This window comes from Diadema antillarum, unplaced genomic scaffold, assembly GCF_040938485.1.
Source record: "Diadema antillarum isolate AM-2024a unplaced genomic scaffold, OU_Dant_1.0 seq00001573_RagTag, whole genome shotgun sequence".
NCBI lineage: Eukaryota > Metazoa > Echinodermata > Echinoidea > Diadematoida > Diadematidae > Diadema > Diadema antillarum.
The window spans coordinates 331,943-359,814 of NW_027272293.1; the positions used below are offsets into that span (position 1 = coordinate 331,943).

A 27,872-nucleotide genomic window follows, 5' to 3' on the forward strand; every position below is an offset into this window, starting at 1 on the left:
AAAGTGCCTTCTTGTTGCTATTATATCGATCCCTCAAGTTGATACATCGACAGCTTAGTAGTGCTTTGTGTATAAAGGTCAGGAAAGTTTGAAATGCTGATGACATGAGCAGGAACTGTATCTTCATTTGTTGTATTTGCATGAGACAGAAAGAGAAAAAAAACTAAGAAGAAAAGATCAAAACCAGACAAGCTCTTAAAATCACATGCAGCAGTACAGTTACACAAGGGGAAGTTTAAGAACACATGCACACACACAAACCACGCACACATAACATAATCTTTTCATGCTCTACCCAGCAACGCAGGTGATTTCCCTTACAAGAAATGAGTAACAGGTGTCAGGATTAATTATTTCCATTGTTCTTTGGAATGACTTGATCTCAAGCATAGTAGGTGATATCTATTCATCTCAGACATACACAAGTGGGCTTTCCAGGTATGTGATTACATGAAGATAAAAATATTTGCATATTCATAACTTTGAAGATATGCAACCATTGGCAGTCTGGGAATGTGATCCACAAGGCAAACAATGCAACACATTTTACATCATTAGGCAGAGTGTATCCACATGTGTTTCCTTGCATGTCATACACTGTATGTTGTGCATAGAGTACTGCTATATGTATGGGAGCTCAACAGTGAGCACCCATGTGCTTCACCAGTATGTGCAATGTGGACTGTATATATCATTTTGAAAATTCTCAAGTTTCTGTGGATTTCTGGACAGACTCTAGTGACATATTTAGTCAGACCAGGCATGGAGAGTCACTGTACATATGTGTTCTCTCAAATGGATCACCAGCAGTCTGAGGTTAGAGTGTAATGTGTTTTGGTGAATTCTCTGCACTATTCTAGACTCTGATGGTGTGTGCATTCCTGTTTTGGCAGACAGGTTTCAGAAAATGAGGCAGATATTTATTTGTGACATTGTTTATCCTGCATTTGTTGTAGGGACAGTCAAATGAATGTTAAGTTCTTTCAAAGGATTTAAGTTTGTAATATGTGTCATCTTCCTTTCCCAAATCATCTTATTGGATGAGTTCGCTGATGCTGATTTGTGTAGAAATGTTCAAATGCTGGATGGCTTGTTTCTCTATGTGTTTGGACCTGAGTAACAATGCCATCTATCCACCAGGAGCCACAATCTCTGAATGCTAAAGTTGAATCACGCAAACATGCTATCACTTACACTTAGATTACAAAAACACTCTTGTGTACTTCACTGTCAGACATTAAAGGTGATTTGGTACTCTACAAAAATGTTAAGATGTCAGAGGTCTTTCAAATATTTTGGTTAGCAGCAGTTCTGTTTTACTTTGGTGTTGAAGCTGATTGAAATTTTTCAAATCATTTTATTTCGCTTTTGTGTGTGCCTAGATGAGTTAATTTGTAATAAACGATAGACAGTGACTATAGAATGTCTAGTTGGTTCATGCAGGGGTCCCCCCCCCCCCCCCACACACACACACACTTTTAGTTGATTTCAGGTGGCTGGAAATGGACATTCCTCCTCTAACATTCACCCAACAGTCACCAAAATATAACAACAAACTGCTAATAGTACATGTGAAAACCTTGTGAGAGAATGAGTCAAATCTCTGATACACACACATTACAGTAATCTGTCAGGATTTTTTAATTGTTGTGCAGTATACATGTATCTGCAAGTGGTTGACAAGTTTATTGGTGGTGATCACTGAACAGTTGGTTGTATGCAGATATTTTTGTAAGGTGTCAATTCATAGACCTCAAACCCTTATATCTCTGAACAACCTTTACTTAGTTATGGAACACAATTTCAGGCAAATTGTGAAGTTGGACATGCTTGTGCAATGTGCATTAATGTACACATGAACTATAAGTCATTCAGTGACTCAATGGAGCTTGAGTGTCAGCCCTTTTTTTAATGCTGTATATTGTAACATGAGTTTTTTAACACTCGCAGTGCAATTCATCACAAAATCTTTGAAAAATTTGTAATCTTAAATTTTAAACTCTCTTGTGATTCTACTTTCCACCATCCACCTTTTGAATAAAAAATACTGTCCAACTTAATTATAAATTTCTTGCAGTAAGGACACATGCCTTACTTACCACTTAGTGGGAGAGAAGGCAGGTGTTGGGACCTTGTTATCAAAAGCTGATAGAGTACATACTTACCTACATGTCAGCAGTATTCACTTGTACTGCATCTGTGTGATATTTACAGTGTAAATAAAGATGGGAGATTGATCAATATTGTAGGCACATTTCTGCCGTAGAACACAATGTACACCGTACATTGAATCTGTGTTGGTACACAGTGGGACTTGTGAGTGCCTGCAGGAGGTGTGCAGAAAATAGTATCCTATGTAAACTGCGCCGGGTTGTAAGTTGTTCAATCTATTTTTGCCTGTAACTTAATCAGCCTGTTAAACAGCATAGTGTGTTCATACAACCAGTACATGTGTTTAATTGTTAGAAACTGATGAACTGCTCTGTTACAGTACTGCAAAATTTCTAATTGAGGATTGCAACGTTCTCTTGGCTTTGAGTGCTTGTTAGATTTGGGAAAAAATATTTCACACTTATGGCATGTCATGCCATGCAATTTCCGCTTGTGAAGTTGTGACAAAGATCGGACTGTAGTGCCACATGGCTGTTATACATTGTATGTCTCATGCTTCTGCAATATTTCATCATGGCAGAGGTTTTATTAGCACTTGTTTATGTAGCTGCTTGTATAATTGTGGCAATGGCTTCATTCTTTTAAGCCTGTGCTCATAGTAATCAAGACTGGTGTACTGCATATAACAATCTTGTGTAATTGGTTCCAACTTGTGACAGACAGTTTTGCATTATGAATGGTCGGTTCAGAGAGTCCCAAAAAGCTATCTCGAAACCATTATACAATGTATTTGTGTTAACATTTGTATCTCTCCTTCTGTCTGTCTATCTGTCTGTCTGTCTGTCTGTCTGTCTGTCTGTCTGTCTCTGTCTTTCAATATGTTTATGAGATATCCAACAATATACAAATGCAAGAAGTTGGTATTCCTTTGCTACTTTCCTTTGTAACAGGTGGATGCTCTGGTTGAGGAGGTGACAGACCTTAAGAACAAGGTGGCTGAGCTGGAGGATGAGAAGGGTCACCTACAGCTGAGACTGGTGGACTTTGATGAGACCAAGGCTCAAATAGGTATAGTGTACATGGGATGGCATTAAACATTCAGAAATTATTTCATTCTTCCTGAGATGTCCTGGTTTGATTGCTCTGCATCAATCAGTCAGTGCCTTTAGTGGAAGTCTTTCCAAGGTGAAAGTAGAAAAGGAGAAACATATCCCACATTACAGCAAGAACACCAATAATATTTTCATGCCATGTCATTTGATGCACTGCTATACTTGTATTCAGTGTGACGGTACTTAATCTCACCATGTGCTCTTCAGTGAGAACGTAGATAGGTCATATGACAGCTATGGAGGTAGTGTTAGAGGGAGATAAACACTCCTTTAAAGACTGCTTACCATCAAGCCAAAAAAGAGTATTGGCCATGACAAACATGCAATTGTAATCCACATGGGAAAGCAGCGTAAATAGGAGAAATTGCTCCTGCAAGATCAACAGTGCTTGAACTCAGGGTAAGTCTCTCATATCCATGCAAGTTGCAGCAACATTGGGCATACAAATTTTGTATGATTATATAGAAAGCTGTGGACATTGGAATATTAGTAAATAAAGTCAATTTACTTTTTATGTAGTAGGCATTACAAAGTGGTCATTATGATCACTTAACAAGGGCAGTGGCTACAGACACACAATAATCATGTAAATGAAATGTCACTTATTTGACAAAAAAGCATAGTTGTGCATACCCCAGCCAAACAAAGTACAAAAGGGAAAATAGGAATCAGAGTGTAGTCAGTCAGTCAGGCGGGTGGGCAGTTATTCTGTTGCAAATGTTGCAGATCTAAACTTCTCCAATTTTCAAGCAATTCAAAAGAAATATGGCACAGATGTTAAACTCAATGTCAAATTTTGCAAGACACATTTTTAACAGTAGGGGAAAGTGCATTGCCATGGCAACAGGACCAGCCCCAAAATCAGGTAAAAGGTTTGCAGATTAAACTACTTGGTTAGTTTTTTCAGCCATTCACAAGAATATGGGAACACTTGAGCAAGTTGATGCAAAATTATGCAGGACAAATTTGTATGAGTGGCAGAAAAGGCATTGCCATAGTGACAGTATATTATGGCACCAAATCAGTAAAATGCCTTGCAGATCAAAATTTTCAAGTTTGTAAGCGATTCAGAAGAAATTTGGTGCTCTTTGTGGTTATGTAAAGTTGTGTGGACATATATTTTTAGAGTAGTGAAAAGTGTGTTGCCATGGTAATATCACATTATTAGGTGGGGGTATCAATTCAGTGACATTTCTAGTTTCTTCATAGCATACTTAAGTTACTCTGCATCCTCCGGGACAGAGGATACCCTTGCCTTTTTCAATTAAAAAAAAAAAAAAAATTATTTCCCATTTTAAACAAACCAATTTTGTACAATTTTGTCTATACTTCATGGCTGTTTTTGTAAACAAAGGCTTCTATAGTGTTTCCCACTAGCTTAGCATAATGGAATCAAAAGGGGCCTGAGCTTTCCATCCTTGCAGAATCTTCATCAGAGGCAAAATGACAAACAGGCAGGGACAGCAATCACATATACTGTAAAGGCCGTGTCACACTATTCCGGGCAAGCTACGCGGGCTTGTGGCGAGGAGGTAGTTTCCAGCACTTAGAAGATTTTCAGCGGGCGAACAAGAATGTTTGCAATTTTCATTCATGCCTTGTCATACCGTACGGGGGAAGTTTTGCGGCTTGACTTGCGGGGAAACAAATTTACTCCCGGAGCTCTCCGCAGTTGGTCCGCACCTGACAGTATCTAGTGTGTAGTTGCCCGGAGGTGCTCACGCAAGTCCGATTTAACCGCAGCCAAGTTTAGAGCATGACCAAAACTTTTTCTGGGTGAGTCGCGGGAATGCCCGTAGAGGTCCATGCAGAATGCCAGTAGGAGGCCCTTAGCGGCAGCACTTCCCAGGCAATTCCCACGCAGGTACTTCGCAGTCCCGTATGCAGCCAAGATAATGAAATTCTGTGGGATTTCAGCCATTCCATTAGAGGAATTCCTTCACTGAGTTGTCAGCCCCCACGCGACTGGTACAAAGGTCACACAGTATACTCGCAAGTATAATTTAAGTAGAACGCGTCCAGCCAGGAAGACACATGCGCTGACTCGCTCATATCCTTTTCCGCCCTCAGGAATGTCCGGTATGCTAGAAAATCCCTACACGTAACAAGCCCGAGTAGCTTGCCCGGAAAGGTGTGACAGGGCCTAAACACGGTTGCGGGTAAAAATATATGCGTGCGCACCTCCGGGCGACTACGGTTGAGATACATGCTAGGTACTGTCATGTGCGGATCATCTACGGGGACCTCCGGGTGGTCAAAAATGCTCTTTGCAAGTCGCACGCAAGGCTTGCCCGGAAAGGTGTGACACAGCCTTAACCCGTTGAGGACGGGCTGATTTTGCTACAACACGCATTTCCCATAGACCTCTGCCCGAGTATACTCGGGACTCGTCCTCAACGGGTTAAGGACTACACACAATAAGAACAGTCAGGGGAGGGCTAGGGACACAGAACAAAGAAAACAAAAGGGATGCCTTGGAAGTCATGGGCAGGGAGCCCAACAAGTATAAAGGGTGGGTGATTAAAGCAGGAAGGTGGACAGACAATAGGCAGAGGTGGGTGAGTGATGATCCCAAGGATCATGGGGGCAACCTGTGAAGGATGTGGGTGAATAGGGAGGCAACATCAAACAAGTTAAGGAACAACAGAGGGATAAAGAATAGAGAAAGAGTGAAATAGCAACAGCATGAATGAAAGGGTGAGGGGCTGAACAAGCAGTGTGCCCTAACCTGGTGTACAAAGATGAGGCTACAAAATGAATGTGAGAGTCAACCAACAAGAGCAATTTACTATATAATAATGATAATAATTATGCCTAGCATAATCTAAACTGCTGGTATTCTAAATCATCGTGAAACCACATGTTAATGCAATGACACAATATCAAAGCTTCTTCTTTTTTTTTACATGTACTTCTAGAGAAATCTTGAAAAAGGATCAAATGACATCTCTTGACATATGTAGATGATACAACTAAAAGAATAAAGGGAATTCAAACAGCGAAAAAAGTATGCATGTACATACAATTCTGAATGTCACTTAACGTTGCATATACCGCTTCGTGTGTTAGTGTGATTTACATCATAACATATTAGTAGATAGCTGATGTTGGTACAGTGTGTCATTCCACCTTTAGTTAGGAGATGAGTTGTTTGTGATGGCTGAGCAGCACATATAAATATTGCTATATTCTATCCAATGTATTGTGTGTATCAGAGAGTTTAGAGAAGACCATTGAGGAAGGAGAAGAAAGGAAGAAACAGATGGAGGAAGAGAAGACTGAGCTTCAGACTATCATCCATCAGGCAGAGGAGAAGAAGATGGAGCTAGAGGAAAGAATCTCTCAACTTACAGCTCAGGTTGAACAGGTTAGAGGGGAAAAAGCTTCGGACTTTACAGATTGCAATGCTACAACAAAGTCCTCAACTGCTTTGCTTTATTGTTGAAGGAGGAGATTAGTTACCTTGAAATCTCAGTGAGCAGAGTGTAGAGTTTATCATATGCCTGCATGACAGCAAGTTTGAATGGAAATGTTTCACAAATAACTCTCACACAGGAAACTGAAAAAATGTATATGTAACCTCACAAGATCTTGCATTTTGGGTCACTTTTCTGTTAACGATGTAGTTTAATTTGTCTCTCTAGGATTGGTAGCCATTCGACCAAGTGATGAAGAATTGATAGATTATGTTGTAAAATATGTTTTATTATGATGAATTCTGTATTTTTTGTTTTAACTCATAGCATGTGAAGCTAGAGAGTGTTTACCTGACTAATGTTTGCCAACAAGACAACATGTTTAATTTGATGCCTTGTGATTAATATGTATGTTAGCTGAAAAAGTCATCACATGCCATCTGTATCATCTCACTGTAACATTACATAATCCCCCTTCTGGTCATCCTTTCTGAGGTCTCTTTGTTTCTGATCTTCTATACTCCTTTCTCTCCATCCATGCTCTGGTAAAGCTATGTAAAGACCTGTAGTCATTCCATTTCCTGTACCGCCTACCCTTTTTGTCTCATATCGATGTTGTATACATCTTCGCTAGTGAATGAACACTTGGCTTGCTGTGACAGTTACTTCTCAAGCCACACACAACCACTTGTCTCTCAAATTATTTTGTCACCAGGTGTAGATTACAGAAGTGATACTCTGTCTCTTCATAGATGTTTCTCCAAAGAGAGAAATGGCAAAAGGTCTTTGCATATTTGTCTCTGACATAATTATGTATACATCCTTTGTTGGGTTTCTCCCAGAATCAAGTCAACCACAACCGGGCTGAACAGGACAAGATCAGCAGGCTGAGCCAGGAGGTCGATGACCTTCAGGGCAAGCTGAGTGAAGCTGAAGAGAAGTGCCACCAGGAAGTGAAATGGCGGGTCAGTGTCGAATCTCGGCTGGTGGAGCTCACTGACTATAGAAAATCTTCTCAGTCCAAAATGGTCAGCAACACATTAGAAGACAACGAACCAGTAAAAGTTCCTGCATCCCCCATCAGCCCATCCACCACCCATTCCCCCTCCCCTCTAACTCACTGTTTGACCATCCTTTGTCTTCTGTGTTTGCATGTTACATGTCCATGGCATTGTCAGTATTTATTAACATCATGATAACTTTCAACATTTAAACATTCAAATTCTTCTGCAGAGACAGAATGGGTACTGGTATTTCTAATTTGGGAATCTATATCCACCTGAATTATGTTATAGCATGACTTGTTCATTACATATAACCTGCGTTTGGTTCTTCCTGCACACTACGTTTTCTGTGGACTTTGAAAACAAGCAATGATTGTTTCCTTCTAATAAAAAAAAAGAAAACGCACACACACATAAACATTCGTTGCTAATGGATGTTAAAGACATTTTTGAAGTCAAGTTACCCATAGAGAAAGTGATACTGAAAAAAAAAGCTTTTAGTCACCCATAGCTAAGACTCTATGATATAATGATGAAGCAATTGATTTGTGATAAAGTATATCCTACACATGCTTCAGAACAGAGAAAAGCATTATTACTAGTTTGAACTCATAGCGCATGGGTCAAAAGAACTAGGGATCATGTACCATTCTTAGAGCTTTGATGACAAGACACCTGTAAAATCAGTTCACTTTAGGTGTGCACTTAGTCTTATCTACACGATACCTCTATTTATGAGGTTTTACCATTTGTAACTCTTTCAATTTCAACCATGCAATTTTAGCTAGCAATGCGATACATAGGCTCTCTTTATGCTGATTATATGCATGTGTTTTGGACAATGATTTTGTTTTTGTTCATAATTTCATGCATGCAGCCTGTCCAGCTTCTGTGAAGATGTACATGTATTTGTATTGTACCCTCTGTTTTAAATATCCTTCAAAAGTCTATAGCATCCTTAAAAGCATAGCAAGTACCCTGATTTGACCCAAACACAAAGTTCTCATTGTATATGGCAAGAAAACCAGAAACAAACATTACCGTTGCCTATTACAGCCATCACAAGCACTTGGACAAGTTCTCTAGTGATAGCACATACGTAGATGATATATTGTGTAAGTTGTGATCAGCAAAATTTCTCTTCTGTTGTCTCTCAGTTACAACAACAAAAAATGTGTTTAAAGAGAGGACGTAATGAAGTCCTGTTCTGCTATAAAGCAAACATATTGAGGTCATTGGTGATTTAACAATATGCCCTGCTATACACTTCATGTGTTACACGCTCCTCACATAGCAGACATCTTGTAGTGGTGACATTGTTAAAAGATTATTGGTACATGTGTATGCCATGTGTGCTTTATGAGAGTCCCTGTTTGATAGTTACCATTTTTTTTTTTTGTCAAGACACTTTTAAGCTCCTTTACATGAGGCATCAAAAATTTTCCTAAAATATAGCTCTATTGAAATATTAAATTTCACAAATCTGTCATGACCATTTAGAGTATGGGGTATATATTGACAGTGTGTCATGAATTTTTGTTATGGTCATCTCACATTATTCTTGCATGAAAATTGACAAACAGTTGTTTTTCAAACATCTACCTCCTTTGAAAAGATGTGAGAAATGGACAAATATACAAGTAGCTCTATCAGGGCATTTATGATTTATAGTGTGCTTACATTTTATGAATGCACATAATCTAGCATACATGATAGTATAGACATGTTTAATTAAGTTTGTTAAAATGTATTGTCTTTTGTGTTGAAAATATAAATGAATAAGTGCAAAGATATTACAGGAAACGAACTTTTTCTGGACATTTTCTGTGCTCAGTGTTGACAATGTGTGTGCATGTGCACTGTCAACTTGTTTTTAGTGAGGATATGTTTTTGTTGCTGCATTTTCCACTCATGTGAAAATGAAATAACATTCATATGTTCCAAGAAACTATGACATGTACATCACTAGGACTGACTAAAATGTGCTGGCACACAGTTTGTTTCTGTTTTGGCTAATTACATATGATTTTCTATGTGCAGGTGGAACAAGAGGAGAAAATTGCCTCACTACAGCAGTCTTTGGATGAATCCAACCAGTCTCAGAAGGACACAGAGATAGCTAGGGCAGGTTTGGCTGATGAGAAGGTTTCCATGGAGCTTAAGATGGTTCAACTGGAGGAAGAGAAAGAGGGTAATTCAACTTTCTTAATAAACTTGTATCAAGGATAGTAGGCCTCACAAGCTCTCATAATTATTTTCACATTTCTCCTAGATTTAGTCTTTCAGATACCATAATTTGCATTAAATCTGGGAACATGTGCACATAGTTGTTCTTCCAGCTGTTCCTGAAGAGAAAAATCTGAGCTTTCTCATGAAACTGGCATATTATAGTTGGGTACATGATTTTGCTTGTTACAATGTTTCCCTTGTATGTCATGTACCTCATTATAAAGATGGCAGAAGAAGTACCTTTAATGGCAACCTAAGATATCTTTGAAAAGGTACCCATGGGTCTGATAGTGGTTGGCTCCTGCATACTCAAAGCTTATTAAAAATTGTGATCATATAATATGTGACCATGTATCACAAAACCAACCAAAAGTTGCATGCCCTGATTTTACTTGAGGACTCAAAATATGTAAAATGGGTCAACCTAGTCAATCTTGAGTTGTCATACTGCCTGAAAGAACAATTCTTCATTATTCTAAAGTTTGGGATCATAAAACAAATAGGAAATTGTGTTTTTAGCAGTTTTTCTATGCAGCTATAAAAAAATTTTTGTAGCAGTTTTTCTATGCAGTTTTTCTATAACACTTTTTTTTTGTAGAATAGTGTGACTAGGTATATCCCCGAGGCCTCTTTTCATTTCTTAGAAATCCTGTACACACTCTTCACTTTCAACTCTAATAACTGAAAGGATTATGCTACTGCTTTGAAAGTTGGTATTATGGATAGAATGTGTTAATAGAGCATGCTTGATTGCAGCTTAATCTGATAGTCCTTGTCATTTCTGTAGCGTTTTACACCCTGTCTTTTGTCCCATTCATTGCACTTGTTCCATTCAATGCACAGCTAGCAAGGCTTCGTAAGATTTAGTGCTTGACTAGACTCTATACTTCAGAGACTCTCTTCTCAGTAAACACTTTTCCAGAGTGTGTGCTTTCTTTACAATATTTGGATAGGTTATGAGAGTGAATTTTAATTGAGTTATACATCATTTTAAGGCTTAATGTCTGCTCTTTCAGAATCTGCCCTTGACTAAAAATCCATGTCTGGCGACTTTCTGTTGGTTTTGTGTTGCACGGTCACATATTATGTAATGTGATTGTGCTTATTTTATGTAAATGCATACTATAGTCTTTGCAAATGTTCAACTGAGCTGGGGGGGGGGGGGAACAAATATATTGTAGATATATCAATTGTGGTTGCCTGATATTGTAAATTTTAGCAGCCATTGCCCGGTATTGCTGTATATCATTCTATAACACAGAATGTTGTGTAATGTCGAGAATTAGTGGAAAATTTTTCTTTGCTCATTTTTCCACTTACAAATTATATTCATTTCTGGTCAGTTTCCCTCTGTTTGCAATGTTGAAAATGTTAACATTTGCTCCAAAACTTCTTACTGTTGATTAAAGAAAGAGACTGGTTCATAGGAACACATCTAGATATGTTGATTGTGTCTGCTTTTATTTGTTCTCATATCCTGGTCTCTGTCTTTAGTGATCTTACATGATAAAAATCATATGAAATATACCTCCCCTTCAGTAATCTGTGCACTTGAAGTATAGCAAATGTCCTTATTTACCAGGCCTAGAGAAGTCTGTCTCCTCTCTGGAGGAGGAGCTGGCTAAGGAACGGAGAAAGATGGAAACAGAGTTCCAGTCCTTGGTGGAGATGGAGCGAGAGAAGGAAGTCCTCCTCAAGGAGCAGGCAAATTGGAAGGAACAGGTGGAGACACTGACCTCTGACCTCACCAGGACTCAGGATACCAAAACTCAGCTAGAAGTGAGTTGATAGTGCCCAGTAATGGCTTTGTGAAGAGTATCCCAAGAGCTCTTACCTTATTTATGTTCTAAAAGAGATACGAGATAGACCAGTATTTTGCAAGGTTTTTATTTTCGCAAATTTTGCGAGTCAGTTGTTGTTCACAAATTCATAGACACACAAAAATAATAACTCTGATCCCCAACATAAATGTGAAGTGCATGCATACACTGTACATTGCTCCTTCAGCACTGTACTCCACCCTCATGAATGTAACCACTCGCAAAATTGTCACGAAGTCCCAATTTGCGAAAAATTAAACTCGTTAAATATATGGCGTTTACAGTAGCAAGGGATTCATATGGTCTTTTTTGATAGGGATAAAGGTTAATAGTCCCCCAAAAACCTCTCCTTGAATGAGAAAATGTTAATGCAGAGAGGGATGAAGGTTAATCATTGGTCAAAGGTCAATCATTGGTCAAAGGTCAAGATCAGTGGACTTTAACGTGAAGGGCCATGAACATTTAAGGCACATGTAATGATTGCATGAGAAGCGGAGATAGTCAACAGCGCAACAGTTGAATTACTCCAGTTTTATTCGTAATTACTTGTCTGACTAATTTCATTGGTCAGTTATGGTTTGAGAAGTGTCATATGAGCTTGAGTTTTCAAGGTAAATTAATCTGCTTCCCACATTTATGGCATTTTATGCCATCATAGACAGTACGATATTTAAGATTCAGATTACCCCCTATGCTCATAGCCAAAAAGAAAACAGTCCTGTATTGATGCAATAACTAATGTATCCCTTGAGTCAACATTAAGTGAGACTGTGAGGACATCTCTTTTTGAATATGTTCTGAAAGGTTGGATTGTTTCTGATTTCTGTCTTCCAGACTGCTGTTGGTGAGTTGAAAGAATCTAATGCTAAGTTGTCTGAGGAGAAGCAGAAAGCCGAAGCCAACATTGAAATGCTTCAGATGGACCTTGAACAAGCTCACTCACACGCTGAGAACCAAAGCTCAATTTTTGCCGCTGAAAAATGCAAGATCGATGCAACAATAGAAAAGCATGAGAAAGAAATTTCAGAGCTGCAGCAAAATTGTCAAGAAAAGAATGAAGACCTGAAACAGTTGGCAGAAAAAGCTAAGATGGCAAATTCAAAGTCTGAGACATTGGAGGCAGAAGTGTCTGAAAAGGATTTCAAAGTTGAGTCTTTGCAGACAGTGATAACTCAACTAGAGAGACAAGTACAAATACTGAAAGAAGGGCAGAATGAAGAAGGACGTAAACATGAATCCAAGATGTCATCTCTTCTCAGTCAGATTGAAGAACTGGAAACAGAACTTATGAATAATCAGAGGAGCCAGACGGAGCAGGAAAGAGTGGTAGAGAACTTGAAGAGAGATCTAGAGAAAACAAAAAGTGAGATGAAAGACGCTGAGAAAGAGTCAGAGTCCAAACTTGCAAAATTGTCTGAGGAACTAGATGAGAAGGAGAAGCATGCTAACTCCTTACAAGAGCAGCTCATGACCTCCCTGAAACTTGTACAAGACAAGGAATCATCCTACCAAGAACTCTTGAAGAAAGAGAAAGAAGAGGCTAACAATGTAGAAATGAAACTTAGTCAGGAGATTGCTCACCTGAAGAATGAGTTGGAATCATCTCAAAGGATCTGTGAAGATCTCAGGGAAGAAAAGGAGTCATTGGAAAGAGAGATAAAGAGAAATACAGAATCCTCTGATGAATTGTTGAGGAGGAAAGAGGAAGAGCTGAGTGTGCAGCAAATGGAGTCTATGAATGTTATTGATGACTTGAAGAAGAAACTTGAGTTGTCTCAAACTGAAAAGAGCCACCTGGAGGAATCCCAAAGAAAGTTGGAAGTAGAACTCTCTTCACTGAAAGACCAAACTATCCACCATGAAGAGGTGATTGCTTCTATCGAGACAGACAAGAAACAGCTTGAGGAGGCATTAGGTCTTAAAGACTCAAACTTGATGGCAATAAGAGAGAAGCTGGATGAAGCAGTCAGGTACGGTGCTGAGCAAGAAGAAATTGTGCAGGCAAAGGATGCATCCCTGACTAGCTTGAAAGAACAAATTCAGGATGTAGAAGAGAGATGGAGCAAAGCTACAGAGAATGTAGGGCAGTTGGAAACAAACTTTGAAAAGTGCTCAGAAGAACTCAATAGTATTAAAGAATTGCTCAAAGAAAAGGATGCGCAGATAGAAACAATGTCACAGGGCAATGAGGAGAGCATTCTGGAAATTGAAAGACTGAGGAAAGCTCTTTCTGAGACTGAAGAGAGCAATCACAATCACAGTGAAGAACTTGAAAGTCTTCGTACTGTTGTTTGTGACAGAGACAATCAGTTGTCCACAATGGCTGAGAAGCTGAGAGATCTGGAGAGTCAAAGCAAAGCTGAATCTGCTTCTTCACTTTCGAAATTAGAAGATCTGATGAATGAAAAGGCAGATGAGAAGAAAAAGAATGAAGAGATTCTCCAGCAAATGCAGAATGTAATCACAGAGAAGGAAAATAGAATAACCTCTTTGCATGAGATAGAGTCACAGCTGCAAGACAGTTTACATAAAGAAGCAGCATTACAAGACCAGCTAAAAATGCTTGAAAAACAAGTCGAAGATGAGAAAGAGACTTTGAGCCAAGCAGAGAATAGATGTAGTCAGAGCGAAAAAGAAAAGACTCAGCTTGCTGAAGAGCTAGCTGTTGCAAAAGAACAGATGCAGAAACTTCATCTAGCCTTGAGGGAGAAAGAAGAGGAGATTGTACAAACTCAACAAGTCTTTGACAACCAACAGAGGCAGAAGGAGGAAGAGGTGACTGCCATTCAAGAATCTCTTCAGAAAGCAGCAACTGTAGAAATGGACATCAAGAGTCTCCATGAAGGAGAAAAACAAGAACTTCTGAAAACTCTTGAGACAATGAAAACTGAGCTTGCTGACAAGACAAGTGCCATTGATAAACTAATGGGGAGGACGGCAGAGCAAGAAAAGAATGAAACAACACTGCAACAGAAGCTACAAGAAAAGAGTGACATTCTAGAACAGCTCACTCAGAAGGTCATAGAAAATGAACAGATAGCAGCACAAGAAATTGAAATGCTGCAAGAAAAGCTAGCTCATGCAGAAAATCAGAAAGGTGCCATCACACATGAGATGGAACAACAAATTAAGCAGCTTCAAGAAGCCATCACGGATATCAAGATGGAAAAAGAACAAGTTATGGAAGAGTTGGAGCAGAGGAAGGCAACACTGGAAAAGATTAGCATTCAGCAGGCAGACAGAGAACAACTGTTTAATGAAGAGCTACAGTCCCTTCAGATTGAACTTTCCCGCAGTCAGGATGATAAGAGGGTGGCAGATGACAAAAACAATGAGTGGAGAACAGATATGATCAAGAAGTTAAATGACAAAGAAGAAGAAGTGAGTTCCTTACAGGAGGATCTTAAAGTCAGTAGGGACAAGATTGAACATCTCACCCAGCAGGCATTAGAGACTGAAAAAAGACTACAGAGTGAGTTGACCGCTATGTCCACCCACAGTGAGGAGACCGCAGAGCTCATTCAACAGATTAAAGAACGGGATGAGCGGATAAAACAGACTGATGAAGAAAATGTGGCTGCAAAGTCTGAGCTTGAGAACAGAGCTCATGCTCTACGTGAGAAGCTGAAAAAGGCTGTTGCAGAGGTAAAACAACTGAGAAATGCAGTGGCTCAGAAAACTACAGAGGCAGAGGAGCTCCTGGAAAGGCTTAAGAGTAAGGAAGACATAGAAGAGAACCTGAATGCTGTGACTCAGAAAACAAATGAATACCAGAAAGAGCTAGGAAGGATGAGACAAGAATTAGAAGAGAGGGACTTGGCTCTGAAGACCTTGAAGGAAGTGATGATATCTAGAGAAGATGACGTCAAAGCTCAGGCAGATGTCCTAACTCAGAAACTAGCAGAGGTGAATGCCAAGATTGATGAACTGAATATGGAGGTAAGGCAGCGGGATGAAGTAATCCAAGACTTGCAGACCACTTTAGCAGAGCGTCAGGCAGCTCTTGAAGGCATGAACCAGAGCTTTGTGGAAAGAGATTCGCTTATTGCCAACCTGCAGGAAGAGCTATCTTCTCAGACTGCCAAGATTGAAGAGAGGAAACAGACTTCAGCTCCTGATGAGTCTGATGGCGTTAAAGATGAAATCGCTAAACTGCAGAAGGAGATTGAACAAGGAAAATTGAAATATGGAAAACTTCTCACCAAAGCCAAAGATGTGAAATCCAAGTTTGAAGCTGCCAACCAGAAAAATAGAGAATTAGAAGCTGAAACTGCAGCCCTGAGGAAAGAGGCTAGTCTGAAGGAATCTGCTGCAGTCTCAGAAGCTGAGGAGAAAGAGTCACATGAAGAGCTATTAGAGGTGCTTAGAAAGAATGATGAACTGAATGCTCAGGTTTCAGCACTAGATACCACTGTCCGAGACAAGGACATGGAAATGAGGAATAAAGAAGTCCAGCTCAGGGATGCCACTAATGAACTCAAAAAGCTTCAGGAAATACTGACTCAAAAGGACATGGAAGTTTCAAACCTTAGGGCTGACTGGGATGTGACCAAGAGTACAATAACTGAGCTGACTGCTAAAGTTGATCAACTCAACTCATCCTTACAGGATTCCCAGGAGAAGAATCAGTTGATAGAGGAGAAGCTGGACAATGAAAGGAGAATGATCAAAGAGCTAATGGACACTTGTCAGATGAAGGAAGAGTGCATCCAAAAACTGGAGGATGATGCTAACGAGAAGGAAAGATTACTAGGTGAGTTCAAACAGGAGTTAGAAATGGAGAAGAAACGGTTTGCTGAAGCTGAAACCCAAGTGAAGGATACAGATGTGCGGGTTGAGGAGTTGTTAAGATCCATTGAACAGAAAGAACAGATGCTGGAGGAATTAAGGGCAATAGCTGATGAGAAAAAGCAATTGTTTGAGCGTTTGGTGCAAAAAGACGAACTGGTTTCGAGACTCACTGAGGAATTGGCAGTGAAGTCACAGCAACTTGAGGAAGATTCTGGAGAAATGGAGAAAACTGTTACTACACTAAACAAGCACGTGGAAGGTCTTGCAGCAGAGCGTGATTCATCCGTAGAGAGATTACAATTGGTAGAGGCTCAGCTAGCCAAAGTGAAAGAAGAAAATGTTGCATATCAAAGAGAACTTGAGAGCATGAAAGAAGAGAATGCATCCATCAGTGATAAAGCAAAGTCGGCTGAGGAGTACTCAAGAGAAAAAGAGGCGATGAAGGCACAAATGAATTCCACAATGGAGGAGATGGCAAGACTCCAGACAGAGAATACTGACATGCACTCTAAACTTGAGGAGCTGCATGTGGAAAATGCTGGATTAATGGAGAGAGAGGTTGTCCTCAAAGATCAGGTTGACCAAGGAAAGACATCAGTATTGGAAAGCGAGGAGCTGGCATTGAGACTGCAGAGAGCTAATGAAGAACTTGTCAGAATTGAACAGGAACTACAGGAGAGCAGGAATGAGGTAAGTTATCTAATGTATAAAAATAAATCTAGTAATTAGATAATGAGAAGGTACAGTAGCTTTGTCTTCAAAATTCTGTTGCATAAATCAAGTAGATCTTTTATTGCTTTCCTTAACATGGTAGTACAAGGACACATGAACAAGAAAATGAAAACCTCTGTGTAAGATATCGTAAGGATCTAATATGAGCATTGATTCAAATCTTTGACTTGGAAGCTATGTGTTCTCTATCTTTACTGCATTGTCCAATACATTTGGTCTGTGTAGTGATGTGGAATAGCATGAGGTAGTATGATATATTGAACAAGTTTAAAACAGTCTAATGGCTTGATGGATGAGTTGAACTGTGCATAAGAGGTATTGGTGGTATAGAACTGGTATTATGATAATATTATGTTTTGGGAGGGTAACAGAAGACCCTAAGTTCTGTGTTTGATTTTTCCGCCCCCTTTTTTTTTTCAGGTCCGCAACATCCCTTTTGCTTTAAGAAAAAAAAGATTAAAAAAAAGTGCCTTATCTTTATGCATATTGTCAAAAGGATCTGGTATTTGTTTTCTGTTAAATGAAAAATGCTTTGTGACAATTATATTCTACTTTAAGTTGTCCATCGTCTAAGGAGTTTTGACTCTACTGATGCACAAATGCCTTCCATTCAATGTGCAATCACAAAATTCCCCCAGTTTTGCCTTGTATTGAAAAGTTTAACTTAGTTCTTGCAGAAAGTGAAAGAACAGTGATGTTGTGTAAAATTATGCATGAAGCTATTTTCTATTATATTTTGTATTACCAAAGCTACCTGTGAATAAGGCCTTCTGTGCAACGATAGCAATAGAGGATAGTTATCTTCTCCACATTACTAAGGTTATTTGAATTCATTCTGGAATTCATGTGATTGGATGTCTCAAAATAAAAATGAAGAAGGCCGATGTGTAATCAAATGATTTAGAAGATACATATGTAACAAGAAGTATGCAAATGTATACTCTGTTAATTTCTGGGAAAAACAAGCAGAATAAAGTGCATGGACTAGGGAAATATTTTCTTCCATTTTTTTTCTTGCAGTTTACCAAGCTTACTGATGCTTTAAAAAAGGAGCAGAGCCTAAAGACCAGAGCTGAGCAGAGAAGTGAAAAGCTGAAGGAGCAGATTCAGAAAATCAAGGAGGCCAAGCGGAAGATGTCATTAGAAATGGAGCAGCTTCGTCAGGATAAGGAAAGTGCCTCTGAGGGCATTGTCAAGAAGGAGGAGAGTTATCTGGACAGATTAGGCAACATGGAGAAGGAAGTTGAAGTCCTGCGTCAGTCTCGAGATGAGAGCTGGTCTGAAAAATCATCCCTTCAAGAGAATATTGACAGACTTGCCAAGGAAACCAAGGAGCTGCAGCAGGAGAATGAGCTTCTGAGGAGTGTTGTAGAGGAATCAGGAACAAGCCTGGATAAGACAAGGAGAGACTGTGATGCCTTGAAGACAGAAGTGGAGGATTTGAGAAAGAAGAAGGTGAAACTAGAAGAGGAAAACATAAAAATGCGAGGGGAGGTGAAGAGACTGAAGGGTGAGGATGAAGTTAACAAGGTGGAGTTAGAAGAGTTGAGGATGGGGCTGAAGGTAGCAAGAGAGAAGGGTGACAGGTTAGCAGCTGAGCTGAAGGAAGTGGTGAAGACACGGGGCAAAGAAGGAGATGGGCTGAAAGCCAGGTTAAAATCCCTGGAGGTGGAGCTAGAGGCTCAGCACAAGTTGTGGGAAGATAAATATGAGAAGGATGTTGCTATCTATGAAAGGAGAGTAGCAGACATGACTGAGGAACTGAGGAAGAGTAATGATGATGTTGTTAGTGCCAATGTGGACATTGGTAAATTAACAACAGAGAAAAATTCACTGCAGGTCATGAACACTGAGCTCGCAAACACCCTTACAGAAGCAGCGGAGAAATTACAAACAGCGGATCATGCCTTGGATGAAGCAAGAAAGGAGGTGGTGAGACTGCAGGAGGAAATTGCTGAGATGCATGGTGTTAATGAAGGGGCAGAACAGTTGAGTGGGGAGAAGGCAAGATTGGAGCAGGAACTGACAAACCTTGCCCAAGAGAATCGTGAGCTTGGTGATGAACTGGAGCACTGTCACTTAGAGATTGATGAAGTTGGCTCGGAGATGAGGGAGTTGCGAGAGCAAAACAAGCAGCTGCAGCAGAGGCTTGGGGCCATGGAGGCAGGAAAACAAGACCAAATCCAACGCCTCCAGAGTGAGATGTCTTCTCAACTTGCGATCTTCCAGGAGGAAAAGTCGTCCGTGGCTGTAGAGATGGAGTCACTCCAAAGGCAGTATGAGGATGTGCTGAATGATACCAGTAGTCTTCGGGAGGAAGAGGAGAGGTTGCAAGAGGAGTGTTCTAGGCTTCTTACTGAAGCAGAGATTATTACCAAGGAAAGGGATGGGCTGAAGAGTGAGGCTGGGGTGCTCTCTGCACGTGTCCAAGGACTTGAGCAACAACTACAGGGCCAGGGGTCAGTGGATGAGAGGTAAGCCATAAATTGTGCTTCTACAGCTGAAGGAGTAGACAGGGAAATGTTTGATGGTTAATACATACATTATGTGTTCCATGAGCTGCATCTGTCCAAACAGATATGATAATCAAAACATCTTAAAGTGAATGTATGTACAGAAGTGCAGTGATATAAAGATGTCACTCTCTCAAAACCAAGTTTTGAATAGCTTTTTTGCTCATATAAGTCTATCCTCTTTCCAGAATCTGAGACAGGTAGATGTGGTTGGGATCGGGGAACTTAATCACTTATCCTTTATGTCAAGAAGCAGATGAGGCTGTTGTCTAGGTCATAGAGGTTACATTGTAGTTCTCTAATTTTTGCTGTTTTCAACGCATCAAGTGCCACAAGAAATACAGAGAAACAAACAGCCCAAAATCTGGAAGTGCATTCAGATTTACAAACAAATGTTGTTGTAATTTGCAGACAGGTAGAAGGACAAAGATGTTGAATGTGGAAATGAATAATGAATTGCATTATAATTGTCCGTGACATGTCTTTTAGCACATAAGTGATCCCTTATATTTTTGTTTATTTTTTGGTTTTCTCTAAAAATTAATCCATGTACTTTCTTTGACAATATTAAGGACTCCTTCTAAGACTTATTTATTTATTCTGTTTTCCTGATTGTGCTGTTTTAGGTTGCAACAACTGCTGGACTCTGAGCAAACAATAAGACTCGAACTGGCCCGGTCTACAGAGGACAGGGATAGAGCTATCCAAGGCCTACATCAGAGGGAACTCAGGCAAGTTTGTAGAGGGCACAACATTTGATAAATTTACCTTAATAAGATAAACAGGGAAATGTTGTACACCATCCCCATATTGGATAGATGTCTATATATATTATATGATATTTCCATGAGATATTTATAGCATGGCTGTGATTTCTGTACTGAAAAAACCAAGAAAGAATGAATGGCTTTTATGGAATTTATTGAGTATGTAATTTCTGTGCATGACTCTGATTGTGCATTTTAATAGTATGCACACATTCAACACTTATTGCTTCTACATTATTGGGCCCACAGCATCACTAATAGGAAAGCATCATGCAATGCACACATGTGTACAGTTGTAGACTAGCTAGATTATCATGCATACATGCACAGTGTTTGCAACTTTGAGCTCACAATAGCAAGCAATACAATGTATATTGCTCTACAAGTGTGTACATCTTAACAGAGTTTCCAACCCATAAAAGATTGCAGGAATGTTGTTCTCTTGTGGAGTCATTGGTTATTTCCAGATGACAATGTTTGTATTTATATTTCATATTTGTATGTTATATTCTGACCTACACTGTAGATGTGAAACTCTGACACAGAGGGTAGCTGGCCTTGTAGAGGACAACAAGAGTCTAAAAGTCCTCCTCAGAAACAAGGAGCGCAATCTGAAGGATGCTGAGCAATACATCAACAGATTGAAGAGCGAGTTTGCTGCCCTCACTCAGCAGGTGGAAGAGAGTCAAGGGAATGTCAGCAAGATGATGGTACTCCAACATGTTATATCATAATAGATGTGTTTATGACAACATGCCATGTGATGTATTCCAAATGCTCTATGAGAATATTCTTTCCATTAGTTTAACTGCATGTTACACCTAAAAAAGTGCTTAGTCTATTGTAATATGTAGATTAATTAAGTGAACATATTTTCAAAGAGAGCTATCACAACAACGTCACAGAAAGAAAACTTACATTTATTCATAATTATACTTTCTCATTGCTAAAAGTATTCTATTAATTCATGTAAAAAGGATTCCAGACCTAAAGTAACTCAACAATATATGACTTGGTAATTTATAACTTTGGTTTCATCTTCATAGTAATGACCATTATCGAAGGCAATATTTAGATGCCTTTCTTTATAGCAAATGTTTTGTTGGAAATTGTCAGTTTATTGCATGGTCTTTGGTACAAATAGAGGAACAGTTTAATGCACTTCAGACTTTTTTTGTAATTTTAGTTTTTTCCCAGACTTCCTGTACCTTCATACAATGCACACAGTGTACCTCTGTATCTGGGAATTATCATAGTGAGTCCTTTGTACACTGGGCTGGTTGAGTGCAGTTCTGTGTGTGTTCTGTAAACCTTTCATAAGATTATATAAAAAAATATGTAAGTTGTATTCATCTTTGTGAAAAAAAAAAATGGTTGTTTTGCTCTTTCTGCAGGTGGCTGAATCACCAGTGGTCAAGGAAGAAGTGATTGTCCAGCGCAGTGCTCCAACCCAAGACCAGATGGCTCCTCCTACTTCACCATCCCCTCTGACCATCAAAGAGGAAGAAGTCACACTTCTAACAAACAAGTTAGTTACTTTCACTGTGACATCAGGGAGCTTTAAATTTGCGTGGAGGCTTTAGACGATTGTGTTGACTGTTCTCCCCACTCCCTGCCTCATTTTGCAGAGCAGCTTTAGATTACGTGGAGAGGCAGCCTATACAAAGTGAAATAGCACCCCTGTGATCAGTGCGTCAAGTGGATGCAAAAATTGCCCAGAATGTGTAGTGAAAACTTGGCAAATTCAAATTTAATAAGCGATTTTGCGTATGCGCAGAACAGGGGTTTTTTTCCCCTAAACAGCCACATCGCAAAAATCTAAAGCTTCCTATCCTTGCATAAGGCAGCATCTAACTTTGCTGAATATTGGTGAACCCTTTCCAACCCAGGCTCTAAGAGAGTATTAGAAATGCATGTTTTCATGCCTTTTAATACAGCTTTTTAAACTGCAAGAGAGTCCATTTTGTTTGTTCCATTCGTATTTTTTATTCTAAATGTTTACTTTTGGTGAGAATAAGAACCAAACCCTTACTGAGCTGCTATCCACTGGTAGCCACCATTGTGATATCAATGTTCATCCATCTACCTCCTGACCTCTTGTTTCTATTTCATTTTTAGATTGACGGAAGCTGAGAAAGAGAGAGAACATTTGGCCAGGACAGTTTCCCAAGTGGAGGTAGTGGTACTTTAATTCATCTTACATTGATGTTTTCTTGGCTGAATTCTTTCCCATGAGCTTATCTGTAGATTACAAGGAGTCTGTGTATGTGCCTTTTGTGAAATTTAAATTATACCAAATAAGTGAAATGTACTGTTTCTAAAAGAAAAAAAAAGAGATTTTTGAGATGGATGTCATTTTGAAGGCTTTAGTGAGGTGTAAATTGAGGATTAAGAAGAGGTAGTACACAGAGCTGTTAAAAGAGATATCAGCATTGGCACTCATGTTCGACTCAGTGCCACAAATCATTGCTAACTAAAATGTTACAGGTAGACCTGTGATTTGTTGAGCAATCGTAAGGAGGGGGACTTATGAATATTATCATTGCGGCATTGTATTCAACAGTCATGCTTTCTACACATTCTACAAGTGGAAAAAAAAAGATCTTAAAGGGATGGTACAGTATTGGTGGAGATGAGAATTGGGTTTTTAACCTTTTGCGAGATACCATAAAAACACTTATGATATGGTACAGAACATACCATTTTAAGAGGAATTCAAAGTTTATTTGATGAAAATCGGGTTTGGAATGACTGAAACATCCAAAAACAAAGTAAAACAAAGCAATTGTAATAAAGTGTGGGTCCCACAATTTATTAGAATCGCTCCTTTTTGGATATCTCAGCCATTTCAAAATCAATTTTCATCAAATAAACGTTGAATTCCTCATAGAATTACATGCTCTTTCATATTTCATAAGAGGTTTCTCATCATCTCACCAAAAAAATGTTAGAAACCTGAAATTAGGCCTCAACCAAAACTATATGGTCCCTTTAACTTTGAACTTCTGTTGGCTATGGTGCAGTGCTCACTGAAACACACTTTATGGGGTGATTATGATTTTGTTTTGTTATCATCAGTGTTATAAAGAATAGTATTTACTATGACAACAACAGACTATTGTACTCAATAAGTACATATTAAATGAAGCACTTTGCCCAATTTTGATATCATGCCTGATCCTCTACAGCACACACAAAAAAAGAATAAGTCAAAGCTTCCTCCTTAGCCCCCCTCCTCAACCTATTTGCACCACATATTGCACACCATGCAGTTTTGTTTTTTTTTAGTTCTTTTGAGATGGCTGTAGTTAAAGGACAAGTTCACCTTCATAGACATGTGGGTTGAGTGAATGCAGCAATATCAGTAGAGCACATCATTGAGAGTTTGAGGAAAATCGGACAATCCTTTCAATAGTTATGAATTTTTGAAGTTTCTGCTCACTCAAGGCTGGATGAGAAGACTACTATAGCTTGTGATGTCGCATGAGTACAACGATATAAAGAAAGAATAAAGAAAATTCAACATATTCTCACTTTTCTCGCATAACAAAAGAACACTTGACTTCTCTCTTTCAGAAGGCAAGGGGAATAATATTACCCTTAACATATGTCAGCAACAAGTCGAAGAAATGTTCACTTGATTCAAAAAGTAAAGTTTTGTGAAATTCTCTTTTTATTTTCTTTATATGGTTGTACGCATATGACATCATACACTATAGTAGTCTTCTCATCCAGCAGTGACTACGCAGATACTTAAAAAATTCACAACTTTTGAACGGATTGTCCGATTTTCCCCAAACTTTCACTGATGTGTTCTACTAATATTGCTGCATTCACTCAATGCACATGTATATGAAGGTGGACTTGTCCTTTAAAGATTGATTAATTCCTTCTACAGGCATCCCTTCTGTATGAGCAAGAACAGAGGGCCTTTGTTGAGGAAGCTTTACACCATACCCAGGAGAGACTACGAGCTCAGCAGCGGCCCGCTGACCCTCATCACTCCTCAATGTCAACCCCTATGGCAATGAGGAAGGAGTACAGTCTTTACATTGATTCAGATGATGAAGACACTCAACTTATGGTGAAGGCATACAAGGCTGGTCATCGCTTGAGTAAGTGCTCTGGTGCTGCTGTCAAACTCTACGTTATTACCTCTGCCAAGGGAGGAGGATATGTTTTCATTACTGTTAGTTTACTTACCAGTATTTGTTTGTCCGTGTGCAAACTATCTCAAAAAGTTGTGAATGGACTTGCATGAAACTTTCAGGAAAGGCTGAGAATGACACAAGGAACAGATGATTAAATTTTGGAAGTGATCCGGGAATTTTTATGGTTTTATGAAGGATTTTTGATATTTTGGCAGGTAGGGTCAATGAACTGGAGAGTTTAAGCTGCGTATTTTTGAGGTTTTCATACATGCACTAGAGTGCATGCTCTAGTTTCTGGTCTAGGGTGAGGCGCCGCGCAGCTGGCATTAATGACATAACAAAAGGCTTTATGTTGGGAAATTGGGCGATTTTCAGCATGCATACATATGGGTAGAAATCACTGATCTCTATGGAAGAACAAGATCAGTGGTTGAAATGAGCTGCTTGGCAGAAGTCTGCGCTCTCAGAGTGTGTCTCTAGTTTATAATCTAATATCATTTTTATTATTTTGTAAGCATGTAATGGGTTGTGCTTGCAATAGTACAAAGTAGGCAGTCAGATCACGCTATGTAAATATATGAAATATATCACCCTTTATTGAAATAAGCACTCAATTATTTTTCAAGTTTGATTTGCAACTGGTTCTATATTCAGTCATGAGCAGAAACTTACTTAGGCCTAGTCATTTAGACACATACGTTGTACACCAGATACATGTGTGTCTACGGATTGTAGCTTGAAGAGTTATTTTTTAAATGATATCTCCCTAACTCCACTGACCATTTGAGACAATTTTGAGTTACAAGTACCTCTGTGGGGTAAAAAAAAATCTTAGCTTCAGGGAAACACTACCATTTATTGTTAGTGTAGTTATGTTGTACATGTCATAGGGGCTTTCAGTTAAAGCCACGTTGAGTGCTGATCAAGACCATGCAATGAATTACAAGCAGGGGCTTCTTACCTTTCTACATTTATGTGGATGAATGAAACAGTCTTGCACACTTCTAGTTGACATGGAGATCATAAATACATGTATGTATACATACTGCATTAACATATTTCTCTTCTGTGTTTGACAGCTCGCCATGGTAATACATTTGCGAACAAGTTTAGGAGATGCTTCAAAGGAAGAGGGTAAGTGATGTGAAATGCATGTAGGTAATTGGGACATCTAGGTGATAGTATTCTTGAAAATGCTTAAGCCAGCATGTATGCATGATGGTATCAGATCTTGGAATTTTGCTAAGTTCAGGGGAGTCCCGCTATAACAAGGCCAGACACAAGAATCCACTTCTGATGAGGTAAACTGTTCCTTCTCAGTAAAAAATGAAGAAAAACGTGGCAGACTTTGTGCGGATATAATGAGGAAATATTTGTTCCAAACCAAACAGTGGTCAAATTGAAGCACCATGTCAAAACCAGCAAACTACTGTTGAGTACCGGGTTACTATTTTGTAATCACTGCATGCTAACAGTAAGTGACTACCCCCACTGCCGAGCTTCATATATACAGTTGTACATGTCTGCTCTGCATTATCTGAGCTTTGATTGGCTTAGTAGATAGAGTCATGTTGACCCATCAATAACTTTGGAGATGTCACTGATTGTAAAAGTATGAGAGACTTGGAACTGCTTTACTTGGCGCTGATGTTTACGAGATGAAAGTGAAGTGCTTTCCATCCGTACTCAATATATCTTTTATTCATTGACCGAAACTTTGGTTGTATCGTCCTATCAGACACTCAGAAAACTGATGCATTATTCATGAACATAAGGATCCTTGTTTCATGTGCTTGGCACTATGCACCTGACTTTATCAAGAAAAGAACATTCATTTTTATGTCTTTCATCTTTATATCTTGAGAATTTCTTCCTCTGCAATACCTTTGTTGAAGACGTTATTTTCTTCATTTTACATACATCATTATTTTGCCTGCTCTGTTCGTAAATTAAAACTCATTTCTTTTAATCTATATTGTCACACATGTTGTTTTATTTATTTCTTTGAAAGTTAGACTATGTGATATCCAGTCCATCTCAAGCAGGAATTGGTTAATATGATTGCTGTGCATATCAGGCACAATTACAGCTGAAATGGTTTTGGCAAGTTTATTGTTTTATGTTCACTGGAAAGAGAGAGGAAAGGATGTCACGTTGAATAACACTTTAGGTCTTGTCCTCTTCTGAAATATAGCTGAATGTGTGATGCAAGTAATCTACTTACCATTGTGACTTGTAATGTCAATAATAATGCTCTTCTTCATTATCATGTATTTAATCTCCAGAAGTCTGACGAGAGTTGTTCAAGGTGGACTCAGACCACGATCTCTTGCTGTCATCTATGCTGCTACTCTTCATGTCTTACTTGTCTACCTCCTGGCTTTTGGCTGTTAATTCTCCAAACTTCTCCGGCTGTGCTCCTCATCGAAAGAGGATACTAGATGCAGAACATGTGACTGGAGGAATGTAATTACCCTCAAAGCTGCAGCCAGCAGTACTGAGTTTCCATGACCAGTGATGCAATTTCTGAAGTTTGCAACCTCGTAGTGAATAAGGACATTGCCTGTTGGTTACAGTATGTCTAAAGCCGGGACTGAGATATATTTATTGTAACTGATGTGTATTGATTACTTGAAGAAAACTGAAGTGCTTTGATAATTATGAATGTTGTATTGATGAAGAGCAGCAACAATGAGCAACCATGATTCTATACTGCCATGTGCAGAGATGGTGAAATACAAAAGTCTCATGCCATGTAAATATCATGGTAAATCAAACGTCATTCAGCTTCCCTCAATTTTATTCAGATGAGGTTTATTTTTTTTTAAAATCTACAATTTGATGAGTTGACTGCTTATCATCTCTTTTATATTATGTTGCTAAGTGACAATTCTTTTAAGATTAGAGAATTTTGCCACATCTGTCATTGTGGATATTATCATTAGCCTACGGAGGTGTGCATGTATTCATTCCATTTGATACAGAATATATCGTAAGAAATAGGCCTTGACTTACTTGACTGTGGTATTCTTTGAAATAAAAGATAAACAACTTGTATCATGTGCAGCTAACATCTTTTACTTTTCAATTTCTATGTTCACAATCAAACTCTCTATATATTATCATCAGTCAAATTAGGTGTATCAAAAATCAGTAATGTGTAGATAACCAGAGCCCTGTCACAGTGTCTTTTTCTGATTTGATTGCATTTTCTGTGCCATTTAA

General features: G+C 39.0%; 1 protein-coding gene across 3 annotated transcripts in view; it reads left to right on the forward strand.

Moving 5' to 3' along the window:
* The window catches only part of LOC139710838 (uncharacterized), a 29,070-nt gene extending 1,425 nt beyond the window's left edge, over window positions 1–27,645 (forward strand). The window contains exons 2-15 of one of the 3 annotated variants that reach the window (XM_071622755.1): window positions 3,063–3,180; window positions 6,440–6,591; window positions 7,483–7,668; window positions 9,685–9,835; window positions 11,456–11,652; window positions 12,528–17,174; window positions 18,237–19,690; window positions 20,356–20,460; window positions 21,023–21,206; window positions 21,891–22,024; window positions 22,615–22,675; window positions 24,395–24,611; window positions 25,727–25,781; window positions 26,933–27,645. In XM_071622755.1, the coding sequence (XP_071478856.1) occupies window positions 3,063–3,180; window positions 6,440–6,591; window positions 7,483–7,668; window positions 9,685–9,835; window positions 11,456–11,652; window positions 12,528–17,174; window positions 18,237–19,690; window positions 20,356–20,460; window positions 21,023–21,206; window positions 21,891–22,024; window positions 22,615–22,675; window positions 24,395–24,611; window positions 25,727–25,781; window positions 26,933–27,041 (7,770 nt within the window). In that variant the 3' untranslated portion in view covers window positions 27,042–27,645. The remainder of the gene's footprint in view (window positions 1–3,062; window positions 3,181–6,439; window positions 6,592–7,482; window positions 7,669–9,684; window positions 9,836–11,455; window positions 11,653–12,527; window positions 17,175–18,236; window positions 19,691–20,355; window positions 20,461–21,022; window positions 21,207–21,890; window positions 22,025–22,614; window positions 22,676–24,394; window positions 24,612–25,726; window positions 25,782–26,932) is intronic. The other 2 variants (XM_071622756.1, XM_071622757.1) reach the window with 2 other exon arrangements.
* Window positions 27,646–27,872: the final 227 nt, after the last annotated feature.